We start from the raw sequence: 20,696 nt of genomic DNA, 5'->3' as shown, positions 1-20,696 counted from the left end.
TAGTTATTAATTTAATCTAATTTAGTTAGAAAGTTCAGTTTTTGTTGAAACTGTTTTAGAGAGGTGTCTACTTGACTTAATAGTCAATTTGATGGCTGTAGTTTCAACAGCACCACGAGACTACAGCCTCCAAAATTGTGAACTATAAAGTGCACTGCAACATTTTACATACAGACACTGAAATATAAAATATGTCAGGAAGTAAATAGACTGCATAATAAATAGACTGCACAGTAAATTAGGAGTTCAGACACAGTCTCTGTCCCCCTCTGGTGGAGGACGGCGTGCACTATGGTGAACCTTTGAATTACTCAATCAATTATTTAACGGATCAGGATTTAAAATATTTGAATATTAAGGTGTTTTGATGCAGTCTTTTCCAGATAGATGATTATTGGTTTGTATGGATACAGAGTCTCAGTATTAGGAGTGTTAAAGCCTTGTGTCTCTCAGTAGGTCTGTGTTTTTTTATGTAGCAGTTCTCAACCGTAGTTATTAAGTACTGTACTTAAGTGTGTTACGATCCTCATGGGCGATTTTAGACCCTTTTTAGGGGGGCTCAAGCCCCCCCTAAATTTCATCTCAGCCCCCCAAAAATTATAATAATAAAAAAGTTGGTAAAAAAAAAAAAAGTTGGTAATTTCATGGTGCAGATTAGAACCCAAATTGCTACTGAAATTGCTGAAAAAGAACATTGTGTCAAATTGGTCATTATTACTGTGATTTATAAAGTGTCAGGTTTAGTTCCATCATAGTGTTAATAGTGTCAACAAACGTTAGCTGATGTTGTTGTTCAGTAGCTAGCTCAGAGATTATTGGCTAATGAAATTACTGATTTAGCGAGGCACTGTATCCCTGTCACATTCTCATTAAGGGCTGAGCCCCCCTAAAGGTCTGATCCTAGAATCGCCCCTGATATGTAGAATCCACAATAAGTTAGTCTATATCCTCGACGTTCCACTTCCGGAATTGCTCCGGTGCCGCAGGAAATTCCGCCGGATGCGTGTCTTTTCGTCCGTTTCCTTCCGCTTTCTTTGTGTTGGAATTTTAAACTCCGGTGGATTTATGAGGACTATGGTTAACTGCTCCTCAGAGCTCGGCAGTGTTAATTGAGACAGCTATCTAGACTACCTGTCCAATAGGACTTTTCTCTCGCACAAATATTTTCCAGCGGGTCCGTGCAGAGCTAAGCGCCGCCCATGACGATTATGATTGGTTGAAAGAAATGTCAGTAAACCAGAGCACGTTTTTCTCCTATCCCAGAATGCTGTGTGGACTAACCAGATCCTCCTCCGCTCCGCAGCGTGTGGAAGGTCTGGCAAAGCGAGACTAACAATAAGTATACGAAGCCACCTAAATAGTCATTGAGCGCTTTCCCCTTAAATACTTTCAATATAATAATACCATCATCATTTTTGTTTTTATAAGCTATACAGATGTTGTTCACACCACTGCTTTATTTTCCAGATGTTAAAGTCTAATGCCAGAGCTCAGATATAACTCCAGATATATTTGGGTCATATCATAATAATCAGCACAAAAAATATATTTTTTTTCTATATCAATATGTTTATTGGTTTAAAAAAAGAAGTCTATAAACAAAGAATTACAAGAAAATAAAAGCAGATGATGAATACCTGGTTGTCAACAGCCAGTTCAATGAATGTAATAACAACCTCATATGGATGTTAAAACTTAGGACCCAGTCAACCCCTCTTCCAGATAGCTTCATCATACAGTGTATTGTCTCAAGTGTTTACACACTGCATTTGTATTGTAACACCGATGCATAACAAGTAGAATCAAGAATTTGGTTCTCAAAGAAGATTGTTTTCCTCTGTTTTCTCATTTTTTCTCTGTACACCACGTATCTGCTGTCTTGGGTAATGGCTAAGGCACTGTCTGGAGAAAGTTTTTTCCCTATTTGCACTTACTTGGAAGTGAAAAAGCTGCAAATACGTGGCACACAATTTACATTTTTTTTTTTTTTAAACTAACATAGACAGAATAACACATTCAACCACACCACATGGATCCCCTGACCTACTGCACTAAAAGCCAGTTTATATCACCACATTAAACAACAAAGCAATGAATAAAATATTCAACTTCTATCTGTAAATAATGACATTTCAGGCTTTCTATAAGTGAGGATACAACTCAAGAGATTTTGAGTTCAACATAGTGTCCACGGTACAGAAAACATGTTCATAAAAACATCATTGGTTCTCATTTCAGTTCTCACTCTATGACATGACAGTATTGACAAAGACGAGTATTAACATTTGTGTTAACTGCTGTTAACATTAAAGCAACGAGTGGAATATACACTTGAACAGTATAGTACCATAAGTTAACAGTAGTGTAATGACGCCCTACACCAAGATGTTGACATTGATTATGATTTGCAGCTGTGTTTCTATGCAAGCATCAAGTACATTTCTTTCACGATACATTACAATAAGATGGATGTTGGCTTCCATTATTGATGATTTGTATGAAGAATGAAACGTCTCCTGCAGCTGGGCTTAATGTTGTGACCCACTCATGACTGTAAATATAAGAAGCAGGAAAGGGGTGGCAGTCTGCAGAGATTGCATTGTACGCCATGAGGATATATTTCAGGATCGCTCATTGAGTGCATGTGAGTGGTCCAGCAGAGGGCCCCCTCACTTCAGATGTCTGCAGCCATGACAAGGCATTTGCATAGCTTATCTCTACCCTTATGAGATGTACTTTATACATTTAGTAATGAACAGTGCATGCAGGCAGCTGCGATTTCACGAGAGCAGCCTGCAGAACACGATAATGCATTCAAAGCACCTGGATAACTTTGCTGAGGTTACAGTAATGGCAGAAGGTACAGTATGTTGGACACCAGTTGTAGCTATGACTATCACACAGCAAATGTAAATGTCTCAGGATGTAAAATCAAGTTTTAGGCAAACTGTCGGCACTGCAGTGAAGCTGGAGGATGGAAGAGGTCAGCTTCAAGTATGGTTCATTTAGGGAGTATACAGAAATTATTAAGGGGTGGGGGTCAAATATTTACATCAAAAAGATGGCTCTGGTGTACACCATGGGTCAGAGGGGAAATTTCTTTTCTTTGTATCTGGGCTTTATTTTGCTCAACACAATCGACTAGCTAAGACTAGCTGTCAGTTTTGAGAAGCAGAATGAAAGAGATCTCTAGTGACTGACTAAAAATTGTCTCAGCAGGGAGACATTTTTTACTGGCCCGCAGTAGCTCCCACCTTCCAAATATCAGCAATGTTTTGCTGGGCAATGTACTGTATATATTGAATGAATTTGATTAATGTGACATTTAGTTTGTGAACGATGTGTAAAATGTAGAAATTCGCAAAAAAATATTTTGAGAGTTTTTTGAAATGTGCACTAAAAGTAAATTTTTAAAGGAGTCTAGTGATCAGTGTGCGGATTCTACTTTATTTAGTCTGTCTTTACCTGCTGGGCAGCTAATGCTAGCAAATATATATATATATACAAATATATTTTCTGCTCTATTTATACAGGAATTGATAATTAAAGTGGATGTCTGCTTAGTCCATAGCTGTATGGAATGTTTTTTTATGTGCATAACGCAGGTGGTGCGGGTTTTTATTATTAATACATTTGAATGAAGTCCAAAAAACTATATTTCAATCATGTTTTAGTCTTGTTGCATTTTGTAAATTAAAATTGTGAATCGGCCCCAAGCTTAAAAAAAAAAAAAATCAAGATTAAAATTTTGGGCCATATCGCCCAGCCTTAATGTGTTGTATCATTTTTGTCTATTAAGGAAGTTCAGCCATTTTTCTCTCAGTCAAAGGGAGTGTCCTAAGGAGCTATTGTGCTGGGCACAGAGTGAAACATAAGCCTCAGCCTCCCTCCACACCCTGATAATTGTCGTACAGTCCCTAAAGTAACCTTCCTTTTTTTGCAATATGTGAAGAAATTTACATTTAACAGGGAACAGGTGTACATTTACACCTGTTCCAGAGGAAGCCAAACACTTTCCTTCGTTCACAAGCTCCAGTCAAAAGCAGCAGGAAAATGATGTTCGCTACCAGCTCATTGCATTGACTCTAATGCACACAGGAGGACAATGATGTATTCACCAAAACCTGGGAAATCTCACAATCAGCATTTCTTTGAACCCCATTAGCCTTTCAACATTCTACTTTTCACTTTTAGCTTGAGAGGTGATTGCGTTGTTATCCATTCAGTAATGTCTCTTTTACCCTGTTGACATTCTGTTTTTATTTATTTCTTTACAATTAAAGAACATGATTTGTCGGTCAGAAGGTCAGAAAAGACAGCTCACTCTCTAAGTGATGATATTCAGCTGCTGCATACCTGTGGGTGTAACAGTTCTGGTGCGGTCATCATGACCTAAAATAAACTGGTGTGAGAGAGTGTGTGTGTGTGTGAGTGTGGAGGGAGGGAGGGCACTTTGCACTCCCCTTTGCTCCGGTGCATTAATGCTCATCCCCGCAGCACCGACAACCAGCGAAAAAGACCACACAGTGGACCACACAGCGGTCCAGCCCACATTGATCGCACGCCCCTCACCTATGCTGCTCTCTGCACTGAAGTGAGCTTCAATCAGTCTAATAAGTGTTTAGCGCTGAAACTCACTCCTCACTTCCATATGATTAAACAACTCTATTTTGCACGCTTTTGCAGATGTAAAGCTTCTTACTAAGGACACATTAGGTGCTGATGGCTCATTAACCAAAGGAGGGAGGAACAGTACAATCTTAAGATGGCAAGTGGAGAGGGGATCATATGCACAGTAGCAGACCATGCCCCTCCCCCTCGCTAAGTGCTGCAGAGATGCAAGGGATTGTGTGTGTGTGTGTGTGTGTGTGTGTGTGTGTCTGTATGTGTGTATATGTGAGGAGCTGTGCATAGGAGGAGGGGGGATGGGGAAAAGAAAGTGTGTGTTTATGTGCGAGTGGAGGCGGTTCCTACAGTTTGATGATGGTTGCAGATGAAGCAGGGTAAGAGAACAGACAGGGCATGAAGTGGATCGGCCGGTGGTGGAGGTGGCAGGTTTCTCTCTGCTCCACTAGCACTTCATGTATGATCAGCTGGAAGAAGTTTTCTTACACATAAAGGAGGGGGGGGTGAAATTCACTGCTTAGTGTGACTGGATCTGGTATTGTTCGAGTTTACATAAGCTATAATCAAAGATTTTTCAACATCCAATTCCTGGGGGATTTATATCTCCTCAGCAAAAAAATGCTCCTCTTTACCAGGCTGAGGGGGAGGCAGTGCTGTCAGAGCGGTTGCCCAAGAGGGAGATTGTTGGCCTGGGGTGGGACAAAGGGGACAAGGGGCGTGGTTTCTCCAAGAGCCTCCCAGGACGGGAAAATGTGCTTCTCTTCACGTGTGTCATGCTTATGAGGTCCGACAGCAGAGTGCACAATGCACTCCTCAGCCACTGGTATGTGCCGAAGCTCCACATACGCACGCACACACACACACACACACACACACACACACACACACACACACACACACACACACACACACACACACAAACATACATAAAGATCTCTCTAGCTTATGCGCACACACACACACACACACACACACACACACACACACACACACACACACACAATCTCTATCCGTTTCTCTAAGCTGGGACCAGCCAGCAGCAAGAACAACCATCCATTGCTTTGACCCTGAACCAAACATTGAGGGAAAGAGGGGACGGGGTGGAAGTCCATAAAAATAAGACACATTGTTTCTGTAGAAAAATACAGGACTTTCCACAGGCTGATAATATGTCTTTGGCACTTCTGAAAACACAGCATACAGAAAGAAATTGACGCTGAATATGAAAGGCCAAACTAGAAAGCTCCACAGCCAGAAAAAGATTAAGATAATCCCAGTTCATCCACAAATGAGTCTGGCCAGTCTTGGGTGGATTTGAGCCTGAACAGGCCCATACTCCACCATCTCCCCATCCACAGTGATCATGCCTTGTGGAGAGATGGGCTCTAGCCGCAGGGCCTTCACCTTCTCGTACACCAGATGGGGGCAGCCGCATTCCAAGTGGCTGCCCTTCTCCATGGCGAGGAAAAGGCGCAGGAGGGCTGGACGGGAGATTCCTGCTGTCACATAGAACAGATGAATCACCCCGTCGTCTGCCATCGCACTAGGGACTGTCCACAGGTCCTCAGCCAGGTGGGACTGGTAAATAGCCAACACCAAGACAAAGCCCTCCTCCTTGACCACTGTCCAGCTCTCTGGGACCGGCTGGTCCAGGCCAGGAAGCCGAGAGTCCTCCGGTGCTCTGGTCTTGCCATCACTCTGGGTCTCAGGTCTATTGGTGGTGATCGCGTTGTTGGAGGAGTTGGTGATGGTGTTGTGGTTGGAATTTGTGCTGTTGTGATTGTGGCGAGAGTTCTGGTTTGGAGAGGTGTTGGGGATGAGCCGACAGGGAAGGGAGGAGCAGAGCGAGGGGTGCTGAGGTGTGGAGGGTGGGTGGTTAGCTTTGATGCTCCCTTTGGGACGTTTTGGCGCCTCCGTAACAGGCAGATACGCTAACCTGCCCTGGTAGACTCGGAGGGAAGCCAGACGCACCAGGGTGCCCATCAGGAAGCGGATTGCTCCGACATGGCGGTACTTCTCGCTCTCGGTGTCGACGTCAGCCACGAAGCCCCAGGCCAGGGAGAGGAAGGAGAAGAGGCGCTGCCGAGAGGCCAGGTGTATCGACACCAGGTCCATGGAGCCAACCAGACCTTTGCACAGCATAAAGCCACAGCTCAATAAAAGCTCCTCGTTCCATGCTGGAGGGGACCTGAGAGATAGGTACACACATCAAGAGTTAGAAACAAACATCGCAGGACACAACATCAAGTGAGAGTGTTATTAATTAGTATTGCTGTGAGAATTACGTTGCAAAGGAAAACAACAACTGAGGATGACAGGGGGACACTTGGAAATATGACCACAGTAATCTAATGTCCTGGCTACGGTCCGTCTACACCTGCAGCTTGTAGGGGAGCACAAGTAAACACCCTAGGGTGACAAATATATTCCTGTTTGTTTTTTTTCTTTGATGCCCACAGCCAACCAGCAGCTGGAGATGACACCCTGGACATGTGCTGGGTTGACTGGTTGCACAGCTGCACTCTGGACTATACAGTATACTCATAAAAGTTTCTGAAGCCATTACATCATTCCTTTGAGAGTTATCAGCAACCTGATGTGACCTCTGCTGCACAGCGAAGCAGTTCCACTCTGCTCCACTGTCTCTCCTCCCTCCCTTGAGGAATGATGTGCCCAGTCAGCCTTTAGCATAATTACACCGAAAGGAGATAAATCGTTTTAGGCTGAGGAAAGTTCTTCTTTTTCTGTACTCTTGGTCCATGCATTTAAATGACTCATTAATGGGCCGACTCACTGTGAGTAGTGGTGGACAGAGGCAGCCAGGGCATTGCCTGAGCCCCCTGGTAGAATACCCAGAGGGGTCTGGATGGCCTCTTGCCAGTCCTCTCGCTCCATCAGACCATTTATCACCTGAATGAACAAGAATAAATAGAGAAACAGAGTCAGATCATGGTCCTAAATGGAAAGTAGTGTATATGTGTGACTAAAAGTTTTGATAAAATGGAACTCTGATGAAGATGTAACTCTACATCGAAACGTTAGTCACTGTTTTGCACCTTAAGTAATATAATCAAGTAAGAAGACATCTGTGTTGCACCGGCTATTTTTTGTCACTTTATTTCGATAAAATGTGTTTTGATAGCTACAGCTGTGTGTGTGTGTGTGTGTGTGTGTGTCAAGTATTGTACTACCAGGGAACCCGAAGCATTTTAAATAACTAAAACAGGGAAGCATCTACAGAACAAAAACCAAGACTATTAATCAATGACTGCAGAGATTGTAAGTGTTAGAATCACATGCACTTTTTTTTTCAATACGAGTACAAATTAAATTTTTTTCAGGCATATTCTGAAAAGTGTTAAAAATAGAAACAGGGGTGAGAGAGTTTATATTTCCATCTGTGAAATGCTTGAACACAAACTAGTCAAACAAAGACAAAAAGTGAAATACGATACGTATTGACATATTTCCTTTTAATGTATGTATTGACTGTATCCAAAAAACATCACATACATTATTCAAATCATAAAAAACACAAGTTAAATGACAATTATTAAGGGAAAACAGATAACAATGTGTATTGTATTTCACTTTATATTTTTGTTTGATTTGTTTTTATCCAGGCACTTTGAATCGTATGTGATGATTATCATATCAATAGGCTGGGCTAAAGTCAAAGCACCTCAAACAGCAGCCCATCTCCCGACATGATAACCAGGGCGTCCCACTGCGACAGGTCCGCCTTCCTCACGAGCTCCCGTGCATGGTTCTGGTGCTCTGAAGGAAAGACAAGAGGAAGAAAGAAAAAGAAAAGAGACAAAACAGGACATGTGTGGGACAAAGTGACAAAATAAAAACAAGGGCAAGGGCATAGAAAGAGACATGCTGCCTTCATCGTCAGCCTCTGGGGTAGGATCAGGGAGATTAGGCAGAAAAGAGATTCAATTTCCCTTTATCAGGCCAAACATATCACATTAGCCCATCCAGCGGCCACTCAACAGCTCCAAGGCAGCTTAACCGCCCTGCGAACATCTGTGACTGGCAAATATCTGCATGTGTGTGTGTGCATTCACTGGATGCATGTGTTCAGTTTGTGTAGTGTGTGCATGTGAGTGTTGGTTAATGTGCTGGCGGAGGACTGAGCTATTTGTTCAGCCTAGTTTTATTGGCAGCATCCTTGAGTGGGTCCCTCTGCAGGGGCTCTCTGTGGGCTCATCCTGCCAGCATTAAAGTCTAACAGTCCTACCAGCCGAGACTCCCCAGAGTAATTTGTGTGTGTGTGTGTGTGTGCGTGCGTGCATGTGTGTATGTGTGTGGATGGGGGAGAGAGACAGCTTTAGAGAGAGAGAGAGAGAGAGAGAGAGAGAGAGAGAGAGAGAGAGGAATGCAGACAACAAAGAAGTTAGCAAGTATTGATGCACTGCCATGATGAAGGAAATATTTTTTCTGCTCGAGCTCAAGTATTGATTGAGGACTGAAACCGAACTGAAATATAAACTACTGCCCTCTCTTTTCCTTTCACTTTGCTCAACCTCTAACTGTCCGTCCCCCCCCCCGTCCCCCCCTACACTCTCCTGGGCCTCTCTCTCCCCCCGCGATGCTCCCCGTGTTGCTGCTGTTTGTTTGCCGTGTGCTGGGGATGCTGGAGGCGGTGATGCAGTACTGTGTTGACAGACAGAGGCAGTTAGGGAGTAACTGCACCGCACAGCTGACTCAGCATTTTAAACCTGCCGGGGCTCGGCTTGATGCTTCACTTCCCAAACACTTGGGACCTTATTCAAGGGGCCACCAGCCAAATGCATACATCGACCTAAATTTGATGACGGAGCTTGTGGTTTTCATGTAACCCAACTGTCATGTCCACTGTTGATTCTTCATTGAGCTGCACAGATTATGGCTGATAATTACACTCTGTTTGTGCAATATATAAATACTAGTGCTGTCAGTTAAACGTGTTATTAACGGCGTTAACGTAAACCCATTTTAACGGCATCAATTTTTTTATCGCGAGATTAACGTTCTTTTTGGCCTAGCAAACTTTGTCGTTTTTTTCACATGCTGTTGCAACAGCTAGTAACGTTAGAAAAACTACAACACCACACAAAACAAAACAACAGGCACGCTGCACACCATGCACACACACTTGTTTGGGCTTGCGAGCTGCAAGCCAGCCAAAGAGTAGTAGGCTAACGTTACGTTTTGAGTGGATGGCGAGCGTGAGACGCTGAAATGGATGCCAATAAGATTCTGAACGGAAAGTTTACTTTTAAAAAGTTGTCGAGGGGGACAGTAGTTTCACACATACACAGCATGACACGGGGAAAGCAGCCCAACCCTAACTGCTGCAAAGTGTAAACGCTGTCTCATTAACCGGTGATCAAGGGACGTCAGTGAGTAATCCAAATTATTTAGAGGTAACTGCACACTATATTGACTATGTATATCAGCATACGGTTTTAGGACAGTGTTGTTTGTATCGTTTTTTTGACTGTCATTTGGGACATTGTCCACCCCCTTTTCTGTCCAGGAGAATTGTTACATTCCTTATTAGAAAAACGTAAAGGTTACAAATGTCCTGCTGTGGCATCTGGTTTTTGGACCATTTTGTTTATACTGTATAAGCAAAGTGTTAGTGTTACATCTCAGTTTGGTTAGGTACTTGTAGGAATTGTGCAATAATGACAGATTCACACTTTTCTTTTGTTTACAGTAAATAAATAATAAACAATTACAAATCTTAAAGTCAAGTTCATAAAATACTTTCTTTGCATTCATTTGATTCCCAATTAAGATACACTGGTAAGAATGGCTTTCCATTGTTAATATGTACTTAAAAACAGTTCTGAAGTTCAAAATAATAGAATTTTATTCATGTGATAAAACATGCGATTAATCGTGATTAACTATAGAAATTTGGCGATTAATCGCGATTAAAAAAATTTATCGTTTGACAGCCCTAATAAATACACACTTGAAATCTCGGGTAAATTCCAGTTGTTTCACTTTAAATGCAGCATTCTCGTGTCACACTCTACCGCCTTCTTCTGAGGTAAACTAGGGTAAAGATGAAGCTTGGTACACTGAACGCTTCATACAGTATGTAAAAGGTACATGCTGACACAAGAGGCACCTCCTTTGGTACGTGTCCTACCTCAGGCAAAGGCTGTGTGATACATTTATCAAGGAGCTGCATGCTGGGTAAATGGGTTGTGCCAGTTAATCCACTCATGGTCATGGCTTCTTACCTGTCAAACCCTGCCAGACAGAGTTGGGGTTGGAGTGGAGGCTTAAAATGATGCACTGTCCAAGATTTTTTTTTCTTTTGGCATTAAAGCCTTTCCCCGTTTCCCAGAAGCTCCATGGTATTCAAAGATAGGTCACTTGAAGTGCAGAGCCTCTGATGACAATAACCAACATATGGCACTCTTTAAGGTCACAGAAAGACACCAGCAACTCATGCAGAATGTGGAGCAGCTGGGGCGACTGAAACGGGAATTGAATGTGTATCAGTTCTTGGGTGCCTGCAGATGTTGCCTGTGAATTTGTGACTGCACAAATAATGCATCATAACTGCAGAGGGTGGAATTGCTGCTAAAAATAAAAGTTTGTTAGGTGTGAGTGAGCTCTTAGCGTTATTGTCACATGCTGGGGTTGAAGGTTTAATCCAGTTCATCCCTATTTAATATCTGGGTGACCTTGGAGAAGCCAGCTAAATGCATGAACAACAAAGGTCTGCATGTGTACAGTATAAACAATACTAGCGCTGCGGGTAAGGTCTGGCTAGTCCACACAGCATTCTGGGATGGGAGAAATGTTTATTGGCTTTTTCTTTATCTAAGCACCGGAAACCACGGTGCCTCTGAAAAATAGCCTCAGGAAGGAACTTGTTTTGGTGGAACATGTGTACGTTCGAAAGTTGTTTAAGTCGTGCAACAGAAAACTCAGATTGGACAGATAGTCTAGCTAGCTGTCTGGATTTACCCTGCAGAGATCTGAGGAGCTGTTAACCATAGTCCTCATAAATCCACCGGAGTTTAGAATGCCAACACAAAGAAAGCAGAAGGAAACGGACATCCGGCCGAAAAGAGTGACATCCGGCAGAATTTTCGGCGGTGGAACGTCGTGGATATAGACTAGAGCGCTACTGACCTGTGATGACGAGTGTGTAGGGAACAGCGGCCTCAGTGAGCATGCCCTGTATGTGGCCAGTAAAGAGCTGGAGAGCCTGGCCACGGCCGCTGTGAGGGTTCACCAGAATCATGACTCGGCAGGGCCGACGCACCTCCGCGTAAACCATACCTGAGACAGACAGAGAGAGGTGGATGTGAGCAAAAGCGAGGATAGAGATGAAGCAAGAAGACAAGAGGTCTTCTTACATATGATCAAATATATAAAAGAATGTATAAGGACAGGCTCGTCCCTGAGGGTAAAAAAAAGAGCATGAAAAGGTAAAGTCAGAGGCTGCGACAGCATCTAAATAGACGCTGCTTAATGTTAATATGATGTGCTACTTTTTTTTTAGGAGAGAGGGCTTACAGGTGCTTCTCAGTTATAATTGCACTGATTATTTATAGCAATTCTGTGACATTTTATTAATCCCTGTAAGGAAATCCTCCTGCTGCTTATGTCAAAAGATGCAAATATATATATATATGTGCCTGTTCAAGGAATAGTCCAACATTTCAGGAAATAGTTGAGAGTTGGTTTAGAACAGCGATACCACTTTCATGTCTGTATGCTAAATATGTAGCCTGCAGCCGATTAGCTTAGCTTAAATAACTAAAAACTACAAGCACCTTTAAAGTTCACTTATTAGCACGTTATATCTCATTTGTTTAATTCATGAGCAGTTGACATTCAAACAGTGGAGAATCCAGAAAGTGACTGGTCCTGGCCAAAAAATAGTCTGACACATAACCTTCTCCTTAAGGTCTCCTTAATGTCATATTACTGTAAAAAGTTGTTGATCTGGGGAACGTAGGACCCTTGAAACATAGATAGGCTCCCCAGATGATGTGATGTAAAGGTGGCTGTAGCTCGAGTGGTTGAGTAGTAGTTGGATACAACCTTCAAAATGGTTGTAATGAAATGTATTGAAGATCAAATTATTTCATTGCATTACATAAATAGCTATTACATGACTTTTGCCTTAATGAGTTATAATGAGGTATTGTTCCACCTCACATCAGGTTTAAATTGTTGTACTGGCTGCTACTAAAAGGTTTCCAACTTTTTAAAGTGAATTCGGAGAGAAGCTTAGTCTGGAGTCAGATTTTTCAGCCACTGCCCTTGGCCTGTAAAGCAGACACAGACACCGGAGACCATATCAGATGAATCAGAGAGGACAAATTCCATTTTGGGGAAAGGAGGACAGAAACTTCAGTATCAACTTCCACCATACTTACATACACTTTGGTATCACCTGTCAGGCAGACAAAATTACCAGAAGCACAAAAAAGAGCTCAACAGTGACCGCCCACTTTTTTACGGCTCTGACTCCGGAAGTGTTTTTCCCCATTCAATTGTTTCATTGACGTTTCGAAAATTGCTTATATATAGAGTTTTAAGTCTGGAACCAAGCCAACCAGCTACGAGATAAATAGTGAGCATAAGACATTTGATTCGGCGCAAAAAAACATTTTGAAAACGTCAAAAAAGGCAAAGGTACAAGACCGTGTATAGAAACTATCATAGACTTCAACGGTAGAAGCTCGCTCTAGCCGTTCGCGGTTTCGAGGGTACAGTAAATGTTTCTATGGCAACAGCGAGTTGGACCAATCAGAGACGTTGCTGTTACGCTTAAGATTGTGGGTAGTGTAGTTTTTCTCCATAAGATCGCGGATAAAACAAGGTTGATTTCATACGGACTTCTAGCTTCTACAAGAGCAGAAACCTTCGTTTCACAACCCACGTAGCTCGGGGTCAGTCTACCTCGGATAGTTTAGACATTATGACTGATATTCTAAATCCTTATGGAGAAAATCAATGGGATTTTTACTTCCGGAGTCGGCTGTGGGCGGGACGGTTGAGGTCTATGGGGTGGGGGGGTTAAACTCTACCATCTATTGTGTATCAGGTAAATGAATCAAGACAGATACAGTAAAGGCTGTTTGATGCTTCTGCGTCAACTCCATGCCGTAGCTACGCCGTTGCTCCTACGGCGTCGTGACCCTTTCGGAGTTCTGAAACTTTATAAACTGTAGACTGCTAGACTATCAACACACAAGAAGAGTTGACCAATCACAGTCCTTGCGGTCTGTATCACCTCGACGTGAAGTTACAAATTTTTGGAGGTGCACCTCGAGCTACGGCGGAGGGCTCGGAGGGGGGTTCGCAGCGACACAGAGGGGTCTGCGGCGGTAAGCCGTCGATTCAAAGCAGAAGCATAAATCAGCCTTAAAGCGTAACTCTCGCCAACATGCAACCTAGGGTCTTTTTGTGAATGTACCCAAGTCAAACTTTCGTTTAAAAGCATATTTAGGACGGAATCGCCACTTTTAAGATTCACCGTATTCTCGTTTTTCGGTCAAATGGCCTTTTGAATGGGAGTCCTAGGGGCACTTTTATGCTAGCTTCAAAATAGCTATTTTTAAAACACTAAGAAGGCTCGACACAACATGAAACTTTGCTCCAAGTATCGCCAGGGGCTCTACACCTTAACGAAAGCATTGACAACATTGTTTGTGTACACAGAGTTTACTAAAAAGAAAGGTTTTAAGCAACTCACGTTAGCAGTTGTTGTTTACACTATCCGCCATTTTCCCAGTCAAAAATAGATGATCTCTGAATGCGAATGAACGGACTCCATAGGAGGAAATGTCATTCATATATGAGGCTCCTTTTTCAACTACAAGGTCAATATTGTGTTTCACTAATGACAAAACAACGAATTATCCGTGCATTTATATGGAACTAAGCTTTTGGAGCTTTCCATCTTTACTCTCCTCCCTCGACTATTTTTGACTGGCTCGATAGACGGCGACCGGAAGTACAATTGCTAACGTGAGTTGCTCAAAACCTTTCTTTTTAGTAAACTCTGGGTACACAAACAATGTTGTCAATGCTTTCGTTAAGGTGTAGAGACCCTGGTCATACTTCGAGCAAAGTTTCATGTTGTGTCGAGCCTTCTTAGTGTTTTAAAAATAGCTATTTTGAGGCTAGCATAAAAGTGCCCCTAGGACTCCCATTCAAAAGGCCATTTGACCGAAAAACGAAAATACAGTAAATCTTAAAAGTGGCGATTCCGTCCTAAATATGCTTTTAAACGAAAGTTTGACTCGGGTACATTCACAAAAAGACCCTAGGTTGCATTTTGGCGAGAGTTACGCTTTAAGATGCCAGATGCCTTGTTGTGACACACTGTGACAACATCTGTCTACCTTGTCAGAGCTGTCTGAGCCTTATTATAAAAGTAGTGTAACCTGTGCTGCACTGATGCAGTAGTTGCACCCTCTACCTCATTTGGCCCGTGATGGTAGGAGTCTGCGGAGGTACAGAAATATCTCAAAGAAAGAGGTGTTATCCCACCAGGAAGAGTGAGGACAGAGTGCGAAAACACACAGGCACATGCCAAACTCTGCCTCCATTCACCCACACAGGGTTACCATTGTTGTTTTTTTTACTTTTATCAGAGTACAATGAGGCTTTCAGACGCAAAAGGTCCTCTCTAAACTTCCAGAATATAGCAGAAACTGATGGTAAAAGAGCTTGCGTATCAGGTTATGCACTCAAGTGTGCTTAATACAGTAAACACACACACACACACCCTTGAAAAGGTCAAACCTAAACAAATACAGATCAGCAACTTTACCTGGAAACGTGGACACTGGAATTCAGGATGCCTAGAGCACAGATGGAGGTGGAGAAGGTTTTTTTATGTCTTGTCCAGCACCTTCAGTAGCCTGCATGGCTCCAGGTCTCTGACTCACTGCATATATTGTGTGTGTGTGTGTGTGTGTGTGTGTGTGTGTGTGTGTGTGTGTCTCAGGGTTTGAGGGTAAATGTGAAATCTGTCTGTGATACGAAGTGACACACATCCTGCCCGTCACACCGGCAAGCAAACTTTCAACTGCAGTGTGTGTATTTCACAGGTACAAGTGGGTAAACACACACACAGGCAGCCAGGTGACAGGCAGACTGAATGTGACAGTGTTGACAAGTGCTGAACTGAGAGAGAAGAGTTATCATCTCGCAGCCACAAGTGCATCACCAGTGCTGATTGTCAAAAAAGTACTAAATAAAGATGCTATGTACCTTCAGTATCTATATACTGCAGCACAGGTGGGATATGTTACTAAACGATGACGCACTTCAAGAAACCTCTCGGAGCAGAAACAAATATGTGGGCTTTGCAGTGAAAGACGTCCTGTTCAGGAGCAGCACTATATCCAGACTGGACTTGTGTGTCTGCAAACAAGGTGCATTAGTTGCAAGGTTGGGTGAGTGTTTGCTGGAGACGAGGGGAGGAGGTTTAAAGGGTATAAATACAGCTGCCCACTGAGGCATCACCAGGATGGGGGGCGGGTTGGGGAGGGTGGTTGTTGACAGACCATCACAGCCGCGTGTCACGGAGCAGGAGACGAAGGCTCCGGAGGGGCCGAGATGTTGGTTGGGGTGAGAGGTCGCCTGGTGACGCATTTTTAGCTCTTGTCTCCTTCACTGAGGAGGCCACGGCGGCTTCAGCAGAGCCCCCAGGGAGGAGAGATCACACACTGACAGACACACACCTGACCCTGCAACTGTTGGAAAACAGTGGCTTTTGTGGGAGCTGAACAGACTGCAGCTCTTTCCAATTCCCTTTGGCACAGAAATAGCTCGTAGGAATTTGCCATGTTAAGGGATGCACTGGGGTCAGACACAGAAGTTTGGGGAAAAATCTAGATAATCCACACTGTCGTCATAACACCGCCGCACAAATGGAATCAAAAGAATGTAAAATTCAACAATGTTGAACTGGTCTCCTGCCAGCTGTTTGAAAAGCAGAAAAGGACACAGCCAGTAGCAATGAAGGCAGCCACTAGTAAACAAAGTCAAAGCTAGTAACCATCATCTCTCTCCTTTGCATGCATTCTCACTGATATGTCAACTGTCAGGGGAAATAATGTAGCAGACCATTAGCATGTGCAGGACTGTATCTGTCACACCGGCAATGGGCTCTCCCTCAGCCACGCCCACTACCCAGTCTCCTCTCAATCAGTATCATCGTTCACTATCCACAGCCTATTAGCACTCCTCATCTGTTGCCTGTTTGAACTACTCATCTACAAGAACCCTCTCCATTCCTCAGTTGTTGTCTGGTCTCATCACTAGGCTACATGACTCTACATGTCATACGGACGCTCCCAGTTTTGCTGCTGTGCCAGATTTTCCTGTGTTTGTCTCCAGTGAAGTTAAGTTTATCTCCTGGGCTTTTGTGCTTCAAAGTTTATTGGAACAGTTTAACTTGAAGTCTCCTGAGTTTTTCTGTATTTTGACTTTTGGTGCCCTGACAAAAACCTCCATTAAAGACATTTGGATGTTATTCTGTGTCCTGCGTCTGAGTCCGTGACAGAATCATAGTGTATGCACTTCCTTATTTACGACTCATTCATTCCAATTAACCTCCAGAGAGATTAAAAACCCTGTGAGAGTATTGGTGCCATCACCCAATCTAAATTAAAGTAAATAAGTAGTCATTGTAAACTATACCTTCACATGTTAAATGTCATGTTTATCCACTTAATACTTCAGTGAGTCACAGTGATACCTCTCTGACTAAATACCAATCTTGCGCTGCAATTGCACTTATAATCCAACCTTTCCATCTGCAATACCAGATGAGATGGCACGCAATTAATTTAGCGGGTAAATACACTATAAGGGGATTAGTGAATCACACTGACTTTCATCCACCCTCTCCGACAAGGCAGTAAAGCAGCAATTCTGCTGCATCTATTACCACCACATTACTCATTTAAATTGCATATCATATTCTGTTAAATACTGTATTATTTGCTGGATCTGGAATGCTAAAACTATCTTATAAATTAATGATATGATCTTCACTGACATGCATGCGTTCAAAAGAGGCAAAAAAAAAAAAGAAAATATGGGATGAGAGACGATGTTGGAAAACTGTTAGATGTCGGAGCTGGCTCATTAGTATGTGTGATTTAAAAACCTCCCATGCTGAAGCTCTTTGATGAGTCCAGTGTGAGGACAGTGACGGGGTGGGGGGTGGGGCGCCCAGTTACCTCTCAGGTTGCCATCTGCCTGCCTGCCTGCCTGGCATACAGGGCTGAAACCCAAACTCCTTCTGTCTGCAGACCAGAGCGAGGTGATGTTCCTCATCACACAGAAGCCCACTGTCTCTCTCTCTCTTGTATTACCTGTTTGCACAGTACACCTGGAGGCTTATTCCTTATCCCACTGCTAACACTTTCCTCCATCTACGGCAACCAACATTCCAAATGAGTCACTGTCAAGTCAAATATCCGCTTCCTCTTTTATCTGCTCTGGCTGCCCAGGAGTGCATGCCTGCTTTATATTTCTATGAGTAAAAGGATATTACCTGACCTGACATAGCTGATTCTGAGTTTGTTCCCAAATGATGAATTATTTTGGGACCCGAACAGCTTTGTCTCATCATAAGCAAGTATCACCACTTCCTCCCAAATGAGTGATGGGGTAATTAGCTGCATAAACACTTCTCAAATATTCATGTTAACGAATATCTAATTGTATACCAGGATATGGAGCGCAGAGAAGCTAATGAGATTGGAAGACAAAGGAACCTGAGGACAGTCTGCATTTTAAAAAGAGTGAGACATGATGAGACCTAATTAGACGTAGCTGCTGCAAAAGCAGGGTGAAAAGCAGGCTTTGTTTTGATGTGATTTTTCCAGCCGTTAACAATAAACTCTCAGTGGGAATTTGAATAATGAAGCCTGAGCGGCTCTCTGCTGACAGAGGATCAGTAGAAAATCAATCTAAAACTATTTAAGTGATCAGTTATGTGAGTGTGTGTGTGTGTGTGTGCATGCACGTGTGTTTACAGCAGGGTCCACATCCAGAATCATCCCTCTCATGGGCTGTTTGAATGAATGCAGCTGTAATTGCTGCTGGCAGGTGGATCACCTTTCACTGCAGGTAGAAAGCAGATGGAATGTGCATCCTCTCTGCCAAACCTGTTTGTTGGCAATAGAAAGGTGTACTGGTTTCATGTGGGGCTTTGTGAGAGTCAGTTCAGTCTACTTACCGGTTAGCCTACTTTTAACTGCTCCCTCAAAGGCTCACTTAAGACTTTTGTTATATAAAAAGAGAAGTCACTTGATCACTGTAACGACCATCAGAATATTTATAGGCTACCTGTGACTGAGCTTATTGTACACTTGATGGTGTTTTATCATCTTCACATAAAACTAGTTTATAGTCTTCTCCTTAGATATGCTAACTGTAAAATAAAGTTGAATAGAAATCCTTCAAGCTTTAAACTGGTGTGGCCCATGTTTCCCACAGTGCTCACCGTCTCTCCGGGGCGCACGCAGCACCGAGGCATCTCTGATGGCACGAGCCCACCTCTCAGCCTCCTGGAGGTTGGCGAGCGGGTCCTGGACCAGCGCGACCCGAAAGCACTGCTCCACTCTCTGCCGGGCCACTCCGGCGCTCATCCAGCGCCTCTTGAATGGGTAGAAATAGGCTGTAAAGTAGGCTCCGACGTCCGCGCTGTCCGGCCCTCTGTAAGCCCGGCAGCCGATACAGTCGGTCAAGTTAAAAACCACCTTAGTCCGGCCGGGTGATGAGGAGATCTTCTGGACGGTCAGAGCGCTCTCCGTCAAGCTCACCGAGTACCGGACCCTGTCGTTGAGCATGTCGGTGAACTCTCCGTACAGCACGCCCACGACCCCGTTCCGCTGGCGGGATGGGTCCGGTTCAGAGGCGTCTTTCTCCATCCCGGGCGGAGAGAGCGACGCGTCCCGCAGGCCGGTGTGCGGATGGCGGTGCGGTGCAGACTCTGCTCCTATCAGCCTGCTGTGGGACTCTTTGAGTGTGATAACAGCAGCTTTCCAGTTCAGAGTCTCTCCCTAGTGACTGAAAGGGGAATGGTAGTGATGGAGCTGGAGGAGCGCGCAGCTGACTGCCCTGTCTCCAAGAGCTCCTGAGGAAACCAGATCATCTAGCTGAACAATTTCAAACATCTGCTTAAGCCTGTAGGCTATTATGTAGCTACAATTCACCAAATAAGCCTATACAATTCAAAATTGAATTAGGTATTGTCTTAAATTCCAAATGTCTTTGACTCACACAAATCCTTTCTTTCTTCTAGGATACGTGACAGAGAACATTTTAATATAACCACGACGAGAATCCAATTTCTGATTAGGCTACATACAGATTATGGGTGTGAAAGATCATCAATGATCAAAAAAAATCTTAACTCAAAGTCCACTTAAGCTACTAGTTTTTCTGGAGCTTTCCGCATTTGCCGATGAATATAGTAGATGTGGTTGAAAGCTCCGGAGAACACTTGTGAGTGGACTTTGAGTTGAAAGTTTAATTGTAAAACATTACCTTTTAGAGTTGATTCCCTATCTATGCAATATTTCAAATAGTGAACCTGAAGAGGTAGAGTCTATGTCCACGATTGATTTTGACTTGGCATCTCATGTGACATAGGGCTAAATGAAATCCCCCTCTATTATTAGCCTACACGTTTTACAAGCATATATTTATTATTTATAGATTAGTATAGAGTCAATTTTGGAATAGTTATTGTTAATAGTTAATATTTTTTGCAAGCAAATTCAATACAAGTTGAAGTTTTACCACGCCCCAACCAGTAATCACGTGGGATGTGACGTTTACAACATATAAAAGCGTTTCCACGCGAGACTTTCGCTCTTGCTCTCTTTCGTTGGCGGCGTGGGTAAATGCGAGCTGGAAAGCTCCAACTCTCCAGCATGGCGTTTTCACATGTGATGCATTTATATCAAATTATGGAGTTAAATGCAGATGAGCCGCCGTGAACAGGTAATATTGTATGAGTAGTTAATGAGACTTAAGTAGGCCTGTGTGGAAGTCTGAGGGCGGTT

General features: G+C 43.3%; 1 protein-coding gene across 2 annotated transcripts; it reads right to left on the bottom strand.

Annotated features, from left to right (window-relative positions):
- Positions 1–1,937: 1,937 nt before the first annotated feature.
- Positions 1,938–19,724, bottom strand: LOC116065313 (sphingosine kinase 1). 2 transcript variants are annotated; one of them, XR_004896207.1, is made up of 6 exons: positions 19,130–19,724; positions 11,776–11,925; positions 8,309–8,403; positions 7,421–7,536; positions 5,141–6,814; positions 1,938–5,093 (listed from the first exon to the last, which is right to left on the bottom strand). XR_004896207.1 is itself a non-coding variant. In XM_031320768.2 (5 exons), the coding sequence occupies exons 1-5, from the start codon at positions 19,554–19,556 to the stop codon at positions 5,905–5,907; spliced, it is 1,698 nt and encodes a 565-aa protein (XP_031176628.1). In that variant the 5' UTR covers positions 19,557–19,724; the 3' UTR covers positions 1,938–5,904. The 2 variants fall into 2 exon arrangements, 1 of the variants encoding a protein (XP_031176628.1); XM_031320768.2 differs by having other exon boundaries at positions 1,938–6,814.
- Between the last annotated feature and the right edge of the window lie 972 nt (positions 19,725–20,696).

Source organism: Sander lucioperca, chromosome 21 (assembly GCF_008315115.2).
Source record: "Sander lucioperca isolate FBNREF2018 chromosome 21, SLUC_FBN_1.2, whole genome shotgun sequence".
NCBI lineage: Eukaryota > Metazoa > Chordata > Actinopteri > Perciformes > Percidae > Sander > Sander lucioperca.
The sequence above is the reverse complement of the archived record's forward strand: the minus strand, read 5'-3'. Positions and strand labels throughout refer to the sequence as shown.